The 20,928-nt window shown below is 35.8% G+C and overlaps 1 protein-coding gene across 12 annotated transcripts in view; it reads right to left on the bottom strand.

Moving 5' to 3' along the window:
* Positions 1–20,928, bottom strand: part of PHLDB2 (pleckstrin homology like domain family B member 2) — a 98,259-nt gene that overhangs the window by 35,548 nt on the left and 41,783 nt on the right. For 11 of the 12 annotated variants that reach the window (XM_081300842.1, XM_081300841.1, XM_081300840.1 and 8 more), the window contains 4 exons: positions 18,660–18,803; positions 17,465–17,602; positions 5,693–5,821; positions 57–212 (listed from right to left, as the gene is read on the bottom strand). In XM_081300842.1, coding sequence (XP_081156968.1) covers positions 57–212; positions 5,693–5,821; positions 17,465–17,602; positions 18,660–18,803 — 567 coding nt within the window. The remainder of the gene's footprint in view (positions 1–56; positions 213–5,692; positions 5,822–17,464; positions 17,603–18,659; positions 18,804–20,928) is intronic. The other variant, XM_081300845.1, reaches the window with a different exon arrangement.

Here is a 20,928-nt window from a genome sequence, read left to right as displayed (position 1 = left end):
CACATAGGAGGAATATATCTTGATTTTTCACATTAAACATCACCTGGGAAAGGTACCTTTCTAGTGACTATGTTCCGCTGATATTCAGCCACTTCACGCAGGAGCTGTTGGGTCAAGTTCTCCTTTTCCTCATCCAGACGGCTCTCATGCTCAAGCTGCTGGAATTCTAGGTCTTCAAAGTGTTTGCTTTCAACATCCAACAGGTCAGCATCCTTTGGAGAAAAGGGAATGAAAAGAAGACACACCAGAATGGCTGCAACCTTCTTAATATTAAGAAACGATATGAAAAGTCATAGTCCAAGATAACTTTAGATTATAACATGGACCAGGGTTAGAATACGATGACCCTCTCATTTGGAGTTGAACTCCAGAGCAGTGCCTCTACAGTGGAACTGAAGGGGACACCACAGGAAAGCGCAGCATTTACTTTACCTTTTGTTTTAGATTGTTCCATGCTTTAGAAATTCTTGCTTTAAATCTACTAAGCAGCTTTAAAATGGATAGTGAAGTATAAAAAGTATTCAACAAATAACCTAAACATTATCTGCAGATCAAAGGTAAGCTATAGTTTCTCAAGCAAATTCTTCTGTTTTTTTTCACAATTTTTATATAAGGTTTTAGTATGGAGATTAAATAATTCAAAATTCAGCAAAATTCAGGCAAGAATTCTCTAAGCAGGATTCATATATCCAAAATGCACACAGCACAATGCAGTAGATTGTGAGGAGTTTTATTTTCTTTGCTTAATAAATATTTTCTAACATTCATACCAGTAGAATAGTACATATACACAATTTTAAACTTATACTTTGAGCATGCATGCAATAAATATATTTATAATATAGGTTAAATGTTTTATATATGTAGAGTATGCATGCTCAAATAATTTTTCTGGAGGAATAAGCAATCAAAATCATTTGGACATGGATTCTGGGTGATAATGATGTACTATTATAGGTTCAGCAATTGTGAACCATTGAACCATTTTGGTGGGGAATACTGATAATGGAGGAGGCTGTGCATGTGTGGGGCAGGGGCTTATGGGAAATCTCTTTATCTTCTGCTCAATTTTGCTATGAACCTACAACTGCTCTAAAAAAAATTCTATTAAAATATTTGGAGACCAAATTTTCAAAGTAGCCTTTTATAAATCCATTAAAATCACATAAAATTTTTTAAATGGTTAAGAGTAGAACAAAAGCTTTCATCAGGCACAAGTTCAACTCAAAAAGTTAAGCACTACTACTTTAAGAATAATCTTTAAGGCATTTACAGAAAATCAACATGAAAATCAGATGGCTTTGAATAGGAATTCTTCAACCTATGAGATACTTGAAGACAGGAATGCTATTTGTGTATCTGCATTCATACAAGAGATCACTACACATTGTATAAAATATTCTACAAAACACTTTTTAAAATAAATTTTAAAACACCCATTTAATTTTGGAGTCTCTGATAGAATAATAAAAGTGTTATGTGTAGATGAATTTTTTAAAAATAAAAATTTTAAATAATCTATGGGCAAAAGGAAGAGGTAGCTGGGCTATGTGGCTCTTAGCTCTACATAGCTAAAACAATCAGGGCATTTCATTATGTTTGAATTCTTAAAGGGAACTGGAAAATAATTGTATGGTAAATTAGTTCTACTTTTTAAGTAATGACAAATTAGGGTTTTTAATCAATGGAATATATTTCTATCTTCTGCAATGAATTATATTCTAGCAATGATTCATAGAAGGGCTATTAGCTACCATGTAATTACGGTCAACACTATAGCAACAGGGCTATTATGTTAACACAGACTGTGTGTTCTCCAATTTTAAGAGCAGGAAAAACACAATTTGAAGAATATATTCAGCATTTCTTACACTTCTTTACATTTTATTTGGCCAAAAAGAATGTGGTCTTGATTTGAAGTTTTTGGTTGACATTTGCTGTTTATCAGACATTTCAAGTTTATAACTTCTAAATGAATGAATTAATGAAGGAAACTAAAAAAAAAAAATAGCAGACAATTCAAGTGTTACATGTTGTAACAAAATATCCACAGTCTTGAAATAGTGGACCAGCTTATATATTTTCTTATATAGGCATACACACTCAAGTTTTCCAGGTCTTTCATTTAAGCTTAGTTTGTGGTTAAAGAGTACTGAGATAAAAAATTTAAACACTTTTTTGGTTTATAAATAATCTTCATCAGAAGTGGGCATATGGCTCACAATACACACACGTACTCTATGCAAGGCCTTCACCTACTCCACAAATGGTTAGCATGAAGGCCACAGACTCACTAATTTATCTGTAGTAAATATCTGTAGTAAATATTTAAACCATTGCATAAAAATTATAGCACACTAGGTTGGAAAGCTGGAAATTAGGCCAAGCTCAGCACTTGGACTCTGTGGTGTAATCATCTAACCAAGCCATCTAAACCATTCAAACACGTGTCTATAAACTTTGACTTTGAAAGAAAAACTATTTGGGAGGGGAATAAAAACTTTTAAAAGATTTTAGATAAGAATAAGAATTCAAAGAATGGAATTTGGGGCCAGGACTAGTTTAACTGAGACAGAATTATATATACAGGAAGCTCAAAGTACTTGAAAAGTTGAATGAAAATTTTAACTATAAACTTTAGTCACTAAAAGGACATTATAAATCTCTATTGACTGGCAAGCTCTGGGGGCCAGCATAAAAGGAACTAAAACAACCGCAATAAAGAAAATTCTGTGCAATTCCTTTTTTAAAAAATTTCTTTCCAGCAACTTTTTTTTTTGGATAATTTATGTAACAGAAGTATATATACAAGATCTTTGTGGTTTTTTTTTTTTTTTTTTTTGCCTAATGGAGGAAAAAGAAGAGAATAGATGTGGTATGGCCAGGAGTAATTGTAGAAACAACCTCATGGTGGCTTAAGGCCAACACTAGAAGCAAACATAAATGGGGCTCATTTTGTTAACCTTTCTCCATCTTCTGCTTAAAAGTCAAATATTTTACATGCTTTTAAAATATGAAAAAGACAATAGTTCAACCTCCTCTTTCTTATACTGAGATACTAAGCCTATAGAGGTTGAATGGCTTTTCTAATACTGAAGGATAAACTGATTTTGAAGCCAGTGATAGGGTTAAGTGTTTTTCCTAATTGTGGAGATCACTGGGTAGAGTTTAAAAACAAAATCAGGAGACCAAAATCAACAATTCAGTCGAGAAATATCAAAAGTAGAGGAACATTGCCCCTTCCATGTATCTGTCACCTCCTTTTTACAGCAGGCCCTATCCTGGCAAATGAGTCACTTTTAACATCAGCTTTCTTTTCCACATTGCCAGTATCCTGGGATTGGTGAGCCCATATTGACTGCATGCCAGTCATAGGCTATGAAGTCAACATCAACTGAAAACCATATTTTGACTCTAAGCAATGATTCAGAGGTACAAAACCCAGTTGTAAGTCCAAAATGTTGCATGCACAAGATCATTTCATCATTACAGCTTAAGTATTCAAGAGAACATGAAGTTTAAGAAAATGATTTTCCTTCTGTTCATGTACTTTTATGCTATGAGACTTGCCACCTAATGAAGTTAATCATAATCAAATAAGTTTCATGACATCTGGTTTAAATGCCTTTGGAAAAACTTGGTAATGAATGGTATTCTGAAGATTCAAAGTCTAAAGAGAAATAAGTGTGATACCACAGAAAGTTCTTAATATAAATGGGCTTCTTATGAAATAAGTAAGGTTTTACTCATTAAGCCAAGGGTCTGGTGAAGAGTTATGCTGGTCATCATCCCTGGAAAACAGAATTAGTAGACTTCAATATCAGTGGTAGAAGCTACCACAGTCAGTCATCTCTGCTAAGGAAAGGGGTCTTTATGATAAGAATTTTACACTCTGCTTGGAGAGGAAAGGGAAAGAGTCTTTGCTTTCAGTTAATGGAACAGACTGCGTTATTTCTTTTCCTCTTTTGCAGTCAAAATTCTTAGAACACATGAAAATTTATGAGTTCTTCTTCAAAATCTAGATCATGCATACAGTAATTATTTAAATTAAACTGGGTCCAGGTTATTAATAGAACCTATCAGCTTCTATTGGAAGCAACATTTATAAAGAATACAAATAATAAAAGGGCAACTAGAGGAAAGGACAAAATATAAAAGTACAATGCTGACCTTAAATGAAAAATTACAATGACTGCGTAAAATCATTAGCCATAAGGGAGTTGAAAAACAGTAAACAAATGTAAGATTCAGGTTTCCCACCTCTTCTGTTAAGTGGGATAAACAAAACAATTACCAACTGAAATACTTTTATAAATACTAGTCTTCTCCAATCGTTTTTATCACAAAATTTCCAGAGAATTGTGACACCAAGAGACAACAAGTTTTATCTTCTTACAGCAAGTTCATCTTTTGACTAAAATGAGTAAACAGGAATACACAATTGTCACAACTTTCTTTGATTCAATACTGAAAGAAATAAATGTTAAAATTATTATGCTGATGTTTAACTTATCTACATTGGATATTTTACTAAGATGCTCTCAACCTCTGCAATACATTAGTTTTAATTGTGATTTTTCATTATCCAGTTATATTCTCAGATGTATCAGTGTTTTTGTTCTAGAGGTCATCTTGAAATTTTTCAAAAGTGTGTCAACTGACATTTTAACTCAGCTTATTGACAAGAAGGGACAAACAAAACAAATGAACTAGCCTCAATTTTTGACTCATGAAATCATAAATTGTTACTCACTTAGGACAAATTACTATTACATAACTCCTTTAGAGGAGCGAGACTTTTAATAACAGCTGCTCCAGGATCAAAGTTGGTTTGGGCTGCTGTTCAGAACAAACAACTCAGTTGTCAAGCAAGTGTAAAATACTAAGTGGCTGTGTCCGTGTTTATAAAATTATCCACCTAGGAAGCTTCCTTTGCAGAATAGAAACAGCATGGTTGTGTTAAACACTGCAAACATTCAGGATAGGAGAATTAGTAGAAATTCTGGAAAACAGAATTAGTAGACCTCAATATCAGTGGTAGAAGCTACCACAGTCAGTCATCTCTGACTGTGGTAGTTCAGGTTATTCAACCTGAGAAAATTTAAATAGTAATAAGTATTTTGAAAAATAGGATGCTTGTATAAGAAGATGCTGAGGACATTCCTAATGCCCTGTGTCTTGATCCTTGGTGTTTGACTGTTGTAATCATGCTAATGACTTCCATGTTACTAATCAGCAAGAAGAAATAGAAAAGCAAAGCAATGGAAAGAGGTGAAGGGCAGATCAGAATAGAATAATTTGGGGAGAGAACATAAAATCCACTAAGGAAAAAAAATCAAGGAAAAATAGTACAATACATCAGAAGGGACAAGGGATATGCTAGCTGATTTAAACACTGCAATTTTGGTGTCGGTCCTAAATCAGGAATGAGTTTTCTTTAGTTACAAAAAACAAATCCAGAAATGCTTTTGCATTATAAATTAGAAGAAAGATTCTAATAGGGAATATTTTAACTGATTAGTATGGAATAATATTTACTGTTAGCATGCATATTCCTATTTTAAAAGTATATAATGACTAGAACTAAGAATTTATCCTATGTAAAGTAGGAAGCCATAGGTAAGTGGAACTTAATTAGGAGGGAAAAAAAGAAAAAAGAATAACAATGGGTGCATTCCTGTTTGCTACTGACCCTCTTCAGTTGTTGTTGTAACTGTTCCCTCATGGACTCAGGACAATTGTCCAGCTGGGTCTTCTGCTCGGAGTAAAGCTCCTGAAGCCTCTCTAGTTTTTCCCTTTCAGCATCAAGCTTTACCTTCTCCTGAAGTTCAGAAATCAGAAAATAGAATAGAAATTACCTTCATACCCCAAGCAGGGTGTTAGCAAACATTTCCAAGAATAACACAAACATACACAAACTCTAGATATTCTATGAATGTAGAAACACAGCTTGTTAGTGATTTCAAAAAAGGGATATAAGTGGAAGTTAAGACAAGGGGACCCAGATTGTGCATTCTCAAAACAGCCCATTTAATTGGGTATTGACAACGAACGACCCACCCTTCCTTCCTTCCCTCCTTCCTGCCACCCTGTTACAAAAGCAGGGAAGCAATAGTTACGATTGAATGTTGGTCCATGGCCAAAAAAGTACAAAAGAAATGCCAACCAAATTCAGAAGCTAGCCTTGCAAAAATCACTTGTCAGGGAATAGACAAGAAAAAGCGGGCATTTATTTACATCAAAGTACTATCCCATGGTTCTATTTGCTCAAGGCATTTATTTGCTAAGCAAGTCCTAGAAATATGTTCTCAGGTCAAAGTCTCGCTATGTGCACTAGTTGATACCGGGGTCATCTGATATAGTTCTAGCTATTTGAAAAGCTTTAGAAGCTTAAGCAATGAAAAAATCTTATCTCAGGGAGAGCATCCAATTCAGGGTTTGAGAGAGCTGGTACAAATGTAACACTGACAAAACAGCAAGGGGAAGGGTTAGGAGGCAGTTTGGACACAGCACAACTGTGACATTGTGGAAACATAGACTTCCTTAAAATGAATGGCATAAAAACGAAACATGAAAAACACAAACTGTGAAATAAAGGAGAGACACCAGGAGAGAGAAGAGCAGAACAAGAAGGTAACACTAAATCCCTGCCAAGCCACACATGCCAAAGTGACCCCAGACACACTCCAGGATATAACAGGTCCATACTGTAGCACCATGCTTATCCTGACTTGGTGCCCACCCCTTAAATGGAAAAATAAAACTTCAATTCTTTTAGTGCCAGTCTTGTCAACTTGTGATGCTCTGAACACTTTAAAGCAAATTTTAGGCATGAGTCTCTCCATGTGTAACTCTTTCATCCCAAAGTAAAGCATTTTATGCAGCACTATGATGATTTGATGACCACCTTACTTTCCTTATGTTCCCTCTATAGAAACTGGTAGAAAGAAAACTAGCTTCTGAACATATCACAGAAGAAATTTTTAAAGGATAAAGTTCTAAAATAGCCCTATCAAATTATCCCTACTCTGATTTCTTAATCCAAATAGTCATGATTTCCTGTTAGCACACATTTGGATTCTTGACAATGAATCTAAAACTGTGTGACACTCAATACCTATAATGGTTCACTTAAGCCTCCATTTTTTACTTAATTTTAAAATTTCCTGATTATTTGAAGAATATTTATTTAAGTTGCAGTTTTTCTCCCCAAATAATTAAGTCCAGAAATAATAAACTTGAGAATTCTGCTTCATATATAAATAAAAAATGATTCTACAACAATTTAAACCCTCTACAAAGAAAGTTTGTCCAATTTTTAATGGGAAGTTTGTTCAGTGTGCACACCTATTGAGCAAGAGCTGGAGAACTCAAGGGTTCAGTTAATAGGAAAAAAAGAATTCCAAAAAGTTAATCCATAGGAAAACTGAATATAGTAGTACCTCAATGTAACCATTTAGCCTTTGGTTTCAGAATTGTTTTCCTCTAAATAAAACCAACAATACAGAATACCTGTTGACTTCTGGCTAAGAAAATGTATTATTTCCTCTATATATGGACCAAAGATTGCCCGATTTACACAACAAGAGAATTTTATCCCCAAAGAGTCCGATTTCTAAATATGGTATCATCAGATTTTGCCACAATTTTAATTCTAAACAGGAAATTTAAAAATAAATAATCATCACAATTAAATACCACAGGTGGAAAGCCCTAAAATTCTGTTTACAGAAAACATTGATGCAGTATTAGAACTATGGAAAGCCACTGCCCTAAAACATGATCTCAAACCTTGAAGAAATTACCAAAGTAGCACTCTGAGGCTTTCATTTTTTTTAATCATTAATAATGAACACAAATAAACAACTAATAAAAAAAATACCTCATGTTTACACAGTGCCTTCCTTCTGAGGTGCTCAAAGCGTTTTGCAATCCCATACAAGGGGGCAGTTAAGAGAATTATGCAAGCAAGCACCATGAGGGCCTTCGGCAGCTTCTCTGTGGTTTTTCACTAATGCTGTGACCAGCACCTGGTCTCAGAGCAAAAGCTCCGTGGGGCCAAAGTGAGGGCAAAGGAAGTGAAAGGGGAAGGATTCGAGAAGGACTAGTGGCAGGTGGGCTGCGTCATAAATCACAGAGGACCACAGAGGTGAGATTATCCCCGTGAGAGCCAGAAGTGGAACAACTTCCAGCCAGAAGGAAATTGATATTCCTCTCTTCTATTTATCATGCAGGGAGTTTTCAAAGGAAAATTAGCTGGAGGCAAACATTTAATTAGAGGAGAAATATCACTGTCTCTAGTGAAGGTAAAATACATGGATGAACTAGATAGCATTGGATGGTTTAGGGATTCTTGATTTTTACACATAAAATATGAAGACTGAGTGTTATTCTCTTTCTCCAGATTACAACTGGTAAACTCATCTATCCCAACTACTATAGATACAACTATAGATGAAATTTTCCAAACATCAAAGTAGGAGAGAACATCATTTTTTTTTTCAAGATTCAAAAGTGTATGTTCAGGAAATAGGTGGATTTAAATGCATTTTTAGTAGATTTAACAAATTTCACTTTGTTGAAGAAATATAAGTATAAGGAATTGGAGTACTCTGTAACAATACAGATGTACAAGGGGACATTAACAAAACAGGAATAGAAAGGGACTTCTCTAGAGACAAGCTGCTTCTTTTTTTGCCTTGCCTTGTCTTCCTGATGTACTGGCAAGTCAGCTGGATCACAAACTTATTGTGAGATTCTGCCTATTTTGTATATTTAAGACTAATATTCCTAAAGTTCTATAGCTATACATGGCCAATGATAAATTTCTCAGGGATAAATTAAAGTATCAACCAGTGTGTAAAATCGTTATATACAGTTGTCCCTAAGTGTCTTTAAGGAATTTTAATTTCTGGGATTCCCAAGGATACCAAAATCTGTGAAGGCTCAAGTTCTTTATATAAAGTGTCATAAAATTTGCATATAACCTATATATAAATCTTTCTACATACCTTAAACCATCTCTAAATTGCTTATAACACCTAATACAATGTAAATGCTATATAAATTGCTATTATCCTGCCTTGTTTAGGGAATAATGAAAAGTGTATACATGCTCAGTATGGATTTTTTAAAAAATATTTTTGATCCTTGGTTAGTTGAACTGGTGAATGCAGAATCCAAGCAAACAGATGGCTCACTATGCTTGCTTTCATAGTGATATGTCTGTTCATTTATTCAACAAAGATTAAAAGAAGACAGAGGCAGAGAAAGGAGGAAATTTTAGCATTCTCCTTATATTGCACAGTTCTATTAGATTTGTGATTCCCAACCCTGACTGCACACTAGAATAACCTGAGGTTTTACATATACAACGTTCCAGGCACCTGTATTGATTGGGTCACAAATATGGAGCATAAAGACTGTCACAAGCATTCTAAAAATCTTTCCAAGTTTAACACCAGGTAGCCAGGTTGAGAACTACTGACAGCCACCAGAGATTATGTGAGTGACGCGGCAATTATGACTTGATTTTTTTAATGTTGACACAAGACATTAATTCAAGATCCATCAAAAATTGTTCTTAGTGCCTAGTGCCATTTCTTCATAGGATAAAAGCCCTTTATTGCAAGTAGTATTCCAACTGTAAATTGTTTTACATTCAAATTAAATGCAGCTAGTAAATCAAGAGATGATAGGTTTCAAGTTCAGATGCAGAGTGCCTGCCTGATGTAATAATTAGGAATGGTTATAAGTTTACCCTAAATAATTTGAACTTATATCCAAGAATTGCCAATAATCTCGAATGAATAAATGTCCAAGGCTCATCATAGGATTATGTATTTTGCCAGATCTTTGGGTTAGAAGACAATAAATAAGTTTTCTCTCTTCTCAGTAGTATTCTTGAAGGAAGAAACTAAAATTTAACTTTCTGGCTCTCTGTGAATTCCAATGATACACACACAAAAAATTCTTTAATACCAACGTAAGAATCGTTTTATCATATCTAAGCATGAAATACTAAGCAGATGGTTCAAGGTTATCCTGAAAAGAGGCTTACCTTATTAGCTTGAAGGACTGCCAGGTAAAAGAGAGGACACCTTTCACTGAATTTGAATTTCAGATGAATAAGAAATGATCTTTTAATGTAAATATGTTCCAAATATTGTCTGGGACATACATATAAAAAATCTTATTTTCTGTTTATCTAAAATTGAAACATAACTGTGCTTCCTGTTCATGAAACTCTGACTTAGGTTGGGAACAGATGCAGCAATGTGTTAAAATTTGTAGTCCCTAAGTCATTATTTTTAGGGAAAGTCAACCCAAAGTCCTCTCCATATCCTAATAATCCCTTTTCTTTAAGTTATTAAAACTTGTGGAAGGCAGACATCCCCATAGCGTCAAAGATGAGTCATCTATTTTAGATCTGTAAGTACTAATCTGATTTTTTTCCTGTTTTTGCAGTGCTGGGGATCAAACTCAGAGCCTCACACATACTAGGCAGATGCTCTACCACTGAGATACAATCATAGCCCTAAAACTTTTTTCCCACAATTTTTAAAATTGGTGAATTATAATTGTACATAATGGTGGGATTTATTGTTACTCATTCATAATGTACACAATATAGCAATATAATTTGGCTAATATCTTTCACCAATTTTCCCTTTTTCTCTCATGCTGACTTTAATTCTTTAGGATTAATACTGAGGAGTGGTATAGCTTGGTCATATAATGGTTCCGGGCCTAATCTTTTAAGGGACCACCCTACTGATTTCCATAGTGGTTGTACTTTTACAATCCCATCAACAGTGTAAAATATTACTTATTCTCCACATCCTCTCCAGCATTTATTATTGTTTGTATTCTTGATGACTGTCATTCTGATTGGTGTGAGATGAAATCTCAGTGTAGGTTTTATTCACATTTCCCTAAATTCTGTGAAGAATTTCTAATTCTGTGAAGAATGTCATTGGTATTTTGATGGGGATTGCATTGAATCTCTATTTTGCTTTTGGTAGTGTGGTCACTTTAACAGTATTAATTCTGCCTATCTGTGAATATGGGAGGTCTTTCCATCTTCTGGTGCCTTCTTCAATGTTCTTTAGTTTTCATTGTAGAGGGCTTTTACCTCCTTGGTTAGATTTATTCCTAGGGTTTTTTATTTGTTTTTGAGGCTATTGTGAATGAAATTGTGGAAACTATTTTAAACAGCTTTATTGAAATATAGTTGATGCATAAAAAATTTATGTTTAATGTATTGATTTTGATGATTTGTATATATGCATATACCATGATTTAAGGTTTAGAAGTGTTTTAAATTTCAGGATATTCTGAATTTTATGCAGATAGCATTGTTCATATTGCACATATTAAATGGCATTTCCAATGAGGTCTGGGGCAATACCCTTTAATAAAACATATTACTATTTCTGTAGCTACACTTATGAAAGTCAATTTTACAAGACACTTTTTCTCCAAAATCTTTTCAGGTTTTGGAACTACAAAGGAAAGATATGGACCCATGTCAACAAATTGGGAATCCATTGTTTTTCCTTAAAGAGGTACATCCTTCTATCTATTTCTGAGGATATTTTTTCCTTTGGCTTTGACATTTTAATTACACAATTGATGAATGTTTACTGTAGAAAAAAATAGCAAATCAGAACACTGGAGACTTATGAAATAAGCAACCATCAGAAAAAATAACCTCCATCTGGAATCCTCTTGATTTAATCCCCAAATCCCACGATATAGTTCCACTTCCTCTAGCCAGGGAGCTAACTTTGAAATGTAAGAAAGAGGCATGGGAAGGGCTGGGTCCTTGACAAATGCTTTGCACTTGGGAGGCACGAACACTTGTTGAGGAATGTGGGCCAGGCTCACTGCCTTCCCCTGGCGCTGAAGGAAGCGGGGGAGGAAGTAACAGGTACTTGGGCAAGATAGTCATGGAGAATACGGTTTAACTACTTAGTAATATATGCTTATGTAGAAAAACTAGGAAGTCAAAAATTTCAGACTTCACTTAGGAATATATCATATGGAGAATAATCTAACCTTCAGTTCACATTTAATTCTGGGTAGCTAAACAAGCGTGCAGGCCAGAGTGACTATGAAATATCACAAGATATCCACATGAAGACATAAAATATTTACAAAAGGATGGTTTAAGCTTTATGATTAACATCTGGGTAATGGAAAGACTTCAGTAAGAGGATGGAAGCAGAACCTTTCTTTAAGCATTTTATTTGATTTTGGCACAATTGACTTTTGATATTTATGTGCTAAAGGAACATAGATGAAACAGATAATCCAAAACTAGCAGAAACTGAAAAACTATTTTTAGTTTTGAATTTTTAATATAGTCAGAAACAGACAACCTGTCTTATGAAAGAAAACTACATAAATAGATGTACATGTCTGTACTTTCTCAGAAGGTACTAAAATTGGGCTTTGCCCTTGGAGTGGGGAGTGGCAGTGAAGGGAAGACTTTGCCGGAACTGGGTTTCATGGGCTGGTAGCTTCCCTAACTCTGTCAACAAACCATTAAACTAAAACAGAAAACTAGGCCAGTGGTAACATTCTCCTCTCCTTTCACTTGATGGTCTCTTCACTTAGTGCTTCACTAAATAAACATCCCCTCTGAGTTTATGCTCAAATCAGACACTCATATTTGTTCAGGATTTATTCATGTTTATACTAGAGATATGGCTACTACCTGAGAATACAGCACACAGGGGGCATTTAACTTGAAGTCACATGGAAACAGGCTTAGTCATGCTTGTGACAGCAAAAGGCCAGCCCACAGAACCTCTGGTAAAATGTTCAATAAATATATAATAAAATACCTTGTCTATATTTGATGCTGTATATATAATTATGTCTATGGTTTGCATTTTATGTGACATAATGAATGGTAATCACACATAATATGTATTAATTTTTACCAAATATGTGAAATAAAATATTAGTTCCAAATCCACTAAAAGAAATAACATTAAGGACCATTGTCAAGAACCAAGGAAACACTGCCAATAATTTTACACTAAGATTTAAGTTCTGAGGCTACAGGCCTTGTCTACAAAAAACTAGGGACAAGATGACAGGATGTACTATCAACATTTAAACTGGAACTTGCCCAGCAGGGATATCTTTTCAGGTTTTGCTCTTCTCATTCCACAGTTTATATCTGACCACAGCAACAGGTGTATGGAAAGGGAAACGTGATCCAAAGGGCAAAGGCCACTTCCTCCTTCTGTCTTACGCTCTGGCTTGACTGGCAATGTGATTACAGGGCCCCTGGCATGTGCACTTGGGCAGCTCACAGCAGCTGTCCTGAAACTTGGCCACACATAGCTCTTTGGCAGGTGTTTGGCTCTGTGTTTCTGCAATGCCCAGCCTGGCCCAGCCGTTAGCAGGAGAATCCAAGGACAATATTCCCAAAGCATACTAGGCAGTATTTTGGCACCTACTACAGGATGGATAAACAGTGGATCACAATGCCTTCTTCTATTTCACAGGCTAGAGGGGAAAACAAATATTCAGTACTCCCAAAACAAATGTGAATTATAAAATATGAAAAATAAAAGATCTGAAAAGAACAGCCGTGAGAATATAATCTCAACTAGAAAGATCTGGAAAAGCTTTTCTAAAAAACAGACAGGGAACCTTAGCCCTGAAAGCAGAGACAATGAAACCATGGAGTGTGGAGAAGGAAATCCCAGGCAGGAGAAACAGTGTGAAGGACCAAGGGTGATGGGATGGGATCGAGGATGGATCTTAGAACAAATAAAAAGAAGGCCAAGGCAAGGATGGTATGAAGTATGGGAAAGGTGGTGACAGAAAGACTAGTGACAGATTACAGCTGGGAATTTAGATTTACATAGGGTACAATGGGGCACAATCCAGAGTGTTATACTGAAAGATTTCTATTCTCTAATTTGTTTTCTTTCTTTCTTCTTCTCCTTTTTTTTTTTTTTAAATCACCGTGTTTCATTTGCTGCAAATAGATTGGAAGGGAAACATTGAAAAAGGACTAAAGAGACCTCAATGATTTAGGAAAGAATGCAGTTAGTGGACATGTGGAAACACTGAAGTAATTGAGATGTACTTTGGTAATCAGCTGTATGTGATGGAGAAAAGAAGTGTCAAGATCAATTTCTAGATTTCTGTTTGAACCCATCAGAGGGCAGAGATGCAATTTCCTAGACTGAGAAAACTGGACCATGACCAGTTTGGGGCAGGTTGTTGTGGGAAGGCAAGCAGAAAGTCAAGATCAGACTTTAGCTATGGATGCGTTCAATGGGAAATAACTGTGCGGTGTCTTGAGTAGAGATGTCAGGGGACTGCAGGATGAGTCAGAAGTTCAGAAAAGCATCATGAGCTAGAGACATGTGTATGATTAGAGAGAGAAGAGTAATAGAAGGAAAACCATAAGAGGGTGATGCACAGAGCAAAGATGAGGAGGAGGGAGAAAGAGCCGAGAATAGGAGCTGTCCTCTCTAGTGAATGCTGCTCAGGAGTATGATCACAAAAGAACTGAAAAGCAACCAGTCGCCTGGGAAGCACTGAGGTCTTCCGTCATCTTAAAATGAGAAAACTATTGGATTAGTGGAGGTTTAAGCCAACTGCAAGGAAAAGAAAGGTTAATTTGGAAATGAAGGAGAAGAGAGATAGTGTACCCATAAAACTGTTTGAAAAGTTTATCTATGGCAAAAAGGGGAGAGATAAGGTAGAAATTTATTTTCATATTATAGGATAGTAGCTCATTTTTAAATGACAATAATTTTTTAAATGATACTGGTGGCATGACAACATCAGAGTGCAACAAACTCGCAGGGTTTGTGCAGAAGGACTGATTGAAGGCTTGAGAAGGTGGGATGGGATGGCACTCCGGGCACATCCATAAGGACTGATCTTTGATGAGAGGAGAGCACCTTCCTTGGTAGTGAGAAGACTGATGCTTCCAATTTCTCACTGAAGCAGGTGGTGAGATCATTTCTAAGCCAGTGGGAGGAAAATGGGCTAGAGATTTGAAGAAAGTGAAGGTACAAAATAGCTATGTCATAAAATGGCAGAACAAGCTTATGTGAGAATCATAACCATGCTGCCAAGCAGTGCTGAGTCTCTATTTAAGACTGTTTTTCAAGAACAGTGTAACATCATCTAGCCCAGCCTTTGTTTCCACTCCCCTCATCACTTTCTGGAGCCCCTTACCCAAAGCCAGTTTCTCCCATTTTTCACACTATGTGATGACAGACAATAATAATTCCGCCTGCTGAGACCATCTAATCCCCCAACAGCTGCATGAGCGGGTACTATACTTTAGGCCCCTGCAGTCCTCTTTCCTTGCATAGCTTCTGTCAAGCCACCAAAACAAAACAGAAGGGATGGGGGTGGCTTCTTCGCCTGTTTCTGCTTATGTTCCTGGAGTTCTTCTCTACCTTGGGTCTGGAAAACATGGCAATTTCCTCAGGAAGTGAGATTTAGCATTGACTCAACTTGCGTCACTTTTTTGCAGAATTGATACTCATGATGGACAAATAGAATTTGTAGGCTGTGCCATTAGTGAGCTATACAGAGTCAAATAACTAGATGCGCAAGGCAGAGGATTCGCAGGGAGAGCAATACCTTATTCCTATGTCCCACAAACTTTTCGACATGACATAAACAGTAATACTTTACAGCAGCATTACTTAAGTAGTATTCACTAATATATGGTATTAATGCCACAGTATGAATACTAATGCTATAACACTATAGTATTGATATAATGCTATAGTATAGCTAATTTACTAATGCTACTGTATTAGTAAATACTCCTTGAATTAAGCAATACTGTTGTAAACTAATAAATGCCCAAACAAGACATCTGATGCCTCCATCAAAAGTTTCTAGCTGTATTGCTGGGCACGTTGGCACATGCCTGTAATCCCAGTAACTTGGGAGGCTGAGGCAGGAGGATTGTGAGTTCAAAGCCAGCCTCAGCAAGAGCAAGTCACTAAGCAACTCAGTGAGACCCTGTCTCTAAACAAAATACAAAATAGGGCTGGGGATGTGGGTCAGTGGTTGAGTGCCCCTGAGTTCAATCCCCAATACTCCACCCCTCACAAAATGTTTCTGACTATATCAATGCAGAGTCTGAAAAACATAAGCTATTAAATGAATTCCACTGCACTGCAGATTTAGAAAACCAATCCTTTGACTTGCTGTGAGCTTCTAAAGAAAAACATACTGACTACTCAAATAGATTTTTTACTATTTCAAAGGCTGGAGGTAGAAAGAGCACACATGAAGTTTAATATGATGGATTGGAAGTCCATCATGAGGAAGTAACCTCTTGAGCTAAAGCCGACCCCACAAAGTTTAATGTGAAGCTGTGCAGTTTAATTTTGACACGTAGGCAACCCAAAAATTGATGTGTAGTTTTTAACGCAACTTCCATTTCTGATAATATCATTTTGAGCTCATTCTTTGGCACCAAGATCAAATGCCCTTATTTATAGGCTCAAACACATAAGAGCCTAAAAAGGAAGTCACATTCAGCAGAAATTCTTTCCACACATGACCATTAGTATTTACTCAAATAGGAACATTTTACTTTTTCTCAGCTTAGTAGAGAACATGATGGGTAAGAAAAAATGTGCTAAAGCTCATTTGCTTTTTATTTTCTAAAATCAAAATTTTATTTTTAATATCAGGTTTAGTTAGCTGTAGCTAAATCATAATGAAAGAAATTTATAATATTCTCAGAGGGAAGGAAAAATTGAAACAGACAAACTAACATCTAGAATTCTAAAATCTGCAGGTAATTTTCCATATTTCCCCTAGTAGATATCAGCTAACATACAGGTTTGTGGCCTGAAATATATACAGAAGACCTCATCCACGCTAAGTGTCAGTGTCTCATAGACAATTTTCACTTGGCAGTGTGTGAGAACCCCCTGAAAACTTCAACATATTTTTCAAAGAGCAGTGCACTTGCATTGGAGACAATAGCAAGGCAAGACAGGTAAGATGAATGGCTCCCATTTATCTTTTTAATAGAAAGGAAAATAAAAAAAAAAGAGGCAACCTTATTTGAATATGCCAAAGCCTACCTTACAGGGCAACAGTGATTAAGAAAAAAAAAAAAAAAGCTCATTATACTTTAAAAAAAAAGGAAAAAATTCTTCTAAAAATGAAACAGAAAAGCTGATGGAAAAGTAAAAAGCAACTCACCTCAAATAGAATGAGCTGCCACGAAATATCAGATTGCAAATCATTCATATGGGCTCTGCTTTCTCTGCCTCACCTGCTCAGTACCTGACAGTATTGTGACAATATGAGATCTAGAACTTTTCTATGGTGCTGCTATCTCCAGGAACATGACACACAAATCCAAGAATATGGTAATTCCATTTAGCATTTAAATTCACAGCTTTAACCATAAGAATTGCATTCAAATATAATTTTCTTTTACCTTGGTCTTTTCACCAACAATGTTCTTTTCCAGTTCTGCTATTTTCCGGTTTAGATGATCCAAAATCTCCTTCTCCTTCATAAGTTCAGTTGTTTCAGATTTCTGCTCTCCATCCAAAAGAGCACATTCCATATCCAACTAAGGACATAAAACAAAACTCAGAAATATTTCACCTTCAGGAATATTCTCAACTGCCCACTGCATTGGCACAGTTTAATAGATAACGATGTCAAAAAGTACTACCATATCAGCCAGATTGGGGGACACAGAGAGCACTCCAAAGAGCCCATGTGAGACTCAGAATTTTCTATATAAGAAAATTGGAGAGCCCAGAGTGTATTTGCTAAGAAATCTAGCCATCCTGTCACTTAACTTTTCTAGTACAACCCCCTTTCTGCTTACTTTTCAGAGATATTTTGCTATTTACTTAGATTCAAGCACAATCCACATTGGAAATAGCCTTGTCACAAACCACATTGAGAACAGCCTTGTCTTTGTCCTTAGGGCACAAGGAGTGAAAGTTACTCCAGCCCAGCACTTGGGCTCCGCATTCCTAACAATGCTGGCAGGAGGGGCTTCCAGGGTCTATGCACAAGATGACAGGTGAGCAGTCCCCTTACTCCTCTATGGGGCTATTGACATCATCTGTAAGTGCAGACATGCAGATCCTCACCAGGAATAATTATGTGCTCTCACTCCATGACAGAAACATAAAATTGCCACTATCTTCCATTAGAGTTACAGAATATGTGCTATCTGCTCCCTGTTTCACAAATCTCTAGAAAGCTGGGTTTATGTCTAATTCATGTGTGGAACTGCCCTGTAGTGATATTGTGATATATAACTCATAGTAATATGCTCAGAAAAATGTTGCTTAGATTTGAAGCTGAATACCTAAATATAGGGTACTTCAGATAACAGATTCTGTGATCAGACACACATAATACTAGTTAAGAGAAAGTTGGTTTAAAGCTCATTAAAGATGGCTTAATTTTTTTTATCATCTGATTAAGAAAAAAAAACAGAAAGAAAATAAAGGTATATAGGGCACTTTTGCTCTACACATGGTACCCATTGAACAGATGTCTGCTTGTGTCAACCTCTATGTATTTGGCCTCTGAGAACTGTGTCTTAGTGAGCAGAAATGTTTTTAAGCTACAAGGGAAAAAGGAGAGGGTGAGCTCATGGTTTATACCTCTCTGGAGGATTCATCCATCTGGTCATTTATATCTTTGATTTTTTGTTCAAGTTCTTCAAGGTTGTTCAGAATTGTGATTCTGGCATCTTCCATTGCAGCTAACTCCTGAGTCCTCTGTTCTTCGCTTATCCCTTCTGGGGTCTGAAATTAATCAACACAGAAATGGGTTTCTCACACTATAATTTCCTGATTTGACTAACAAGCCAGCTGTAGATCTATTGTCTCACAACCTCCATGACCATGTAGATACTCAAAGCATCCCTGGAACAGTTTAATCTGAACTCTAATACATTTTCCCATAGAGGTATGCTATCCTCAGCAGCTATGTCCTCAGATAAGCTCGAATAAACCAACCTCAATGCACAAATCCATATTATTTTAAAGCTAAAATAACTAAGTGGTTAAAAAGATAAGGAAGCTGTGGTATAGACAGATTGAAATGGTTTCTGCAATGTTACAGAGAAAATTTGGCACAACAGAGAACTAGAACTAAGACAGGACTGTAGACATCTTCCTCTGGGACCTCTCAAGCATGCTGTCCACCTTCATTGCAAGCTCAATATTTTCTCTCATTTCCTATGGAAGCCTCTTGAATTTCTATCCAAACTGTGATGTCACTTCTAGGGTTATCTGCAAATGAGAATTCATGCTTTTTTTAATTTCTTTTTCAGTGTAAGGTAGGAAAACAAGGGCACATCATTTTGGCAATTCCCCAAATGCTTAGAACTTCACATTCAATGTTGCCAGCTAATGTTTCACTTTTTGTTATGGCACTATTTGCTGTCTTTGTTCTACAGAACTTCTTGTAGATGATGTTTAAGACACTATCTGGATACAATGGGTTTTATGACTGAAAATAGGACACATTCATTTACTTCATAAAATACTGAGTTCCTTGGCAAGGAATGAGAAACCCAACCAACAAATTAAGTGAAAGAGGGCATACATATAGTCTTGAACAAAGTTAATGGCAAAAACTCAAAGAAGAAAGGAATATTGTGGATCATAACACACAGCTCAAATATGACCACCTATTGTTTGAGAAGAGAACGTAGTAAAATTAAAAGAGCCTCTTCTTCCTAGAATTTCAGGTTAACAATCTTGGGTATCACCTGGTGGTGTCTTTCGGACATGCCAGTATTGACATACCATGTATTTGATTCTTATCTTTCTTTGAAAAAGAAAGAATATATTGAATGAATAAGTCAGTAATTAGGCAATTTTACAATTAAAGATTGAAAACAGCGACCCAATTAATTATTGAAGACTAATTACTCCCTAATCCTTAAAAAGAATATTCAGATAAACCAAAATAACTGTTGAAATTTACTTATACCTCACTAGGTTTATTTAACTTATTTATAAATCCTAATAACTTTAAGAAAACATTCCATCATGTCGTATTTAATGTGTTCTTTACTCATATTCTTTTTTCTTTACTTTGTAGCTACTTAAGGAGATTAAATAATAGAGCATACAATATCTCAGGGTGGTTAGAACAAGGGAACCCGGTTTTTCCAAGCTTTGACATTTTGCTGGATTTAATTGTCACTCAAGTCCAATATTTTATCAAATAAAACAACTGCTGACCTTTTTATCACAAACAATGGAGCTCATTGTCTTAATACTTGGGCGCTTATTTCAGGCTGTGAGGAATGCCTGCCACAGTGAATGGCATTCCAGAATCACTGACAGACATCCCAGCAGGAAAGCTCAGGAAGGCTAACATCCTGTTGGGTCAACATTACATATTAGGTTTCCACTTCCAAGGCGGTTTAAAAATATCTCTCAGTGGTGGAAGCAAAGCTTTAAGAAAAGACAAAACAACTGAACAATCTGCAAAGGATAAACTTTATAAGTAAGTAGGGGGATAAAGATAATAAAGAGCAGCCATGATGGGTATTTGCACATAACTCAAAAATTTTTAGAAATTTGAAGTTGCTAAAACAATAAAAGCTATTTATAGAAATACATGGCATCTAGGAAATATCTGTGAGATTTTTTTTTTTTGCTGTGTATAAGAAGGAAAATCAAAAGGCATTCTAAGACAGAATGTTTATGATAGAATGAGGTGAAAACATTGTAATCTTATTAATTAATCAAATAAAGAAACCCTATAGAGAGCCAAGGTGCAGCAGCCAATGAATTGTTTCTTTTATGGTGACCAAAAAAAAAAAAAAATGAAAATGTAAATGTAAGTTCATTTTAACTTCTTTGGGATTTTTTTATAGTAATGGATAGAAAACACTGATATAGTGACATTTTT

This window comes from Spermophilus citellus, assembly GCF_964194105.1.
Source record: "Spermophilus citellus genome assembly, chromosome: 7".
Classification (NCBI taxonomy): Eukaryota; Metazoa; Chordata; class Mammalia; order Rodentia; family Sciuridae; genus Spermophilus; species Spermophilus citellus.
The sequence above is the reverse complement of the archived record's forward strand: the minus strand, read 5'-3'. Positions and strand labels throughout refer to the sequence as shown.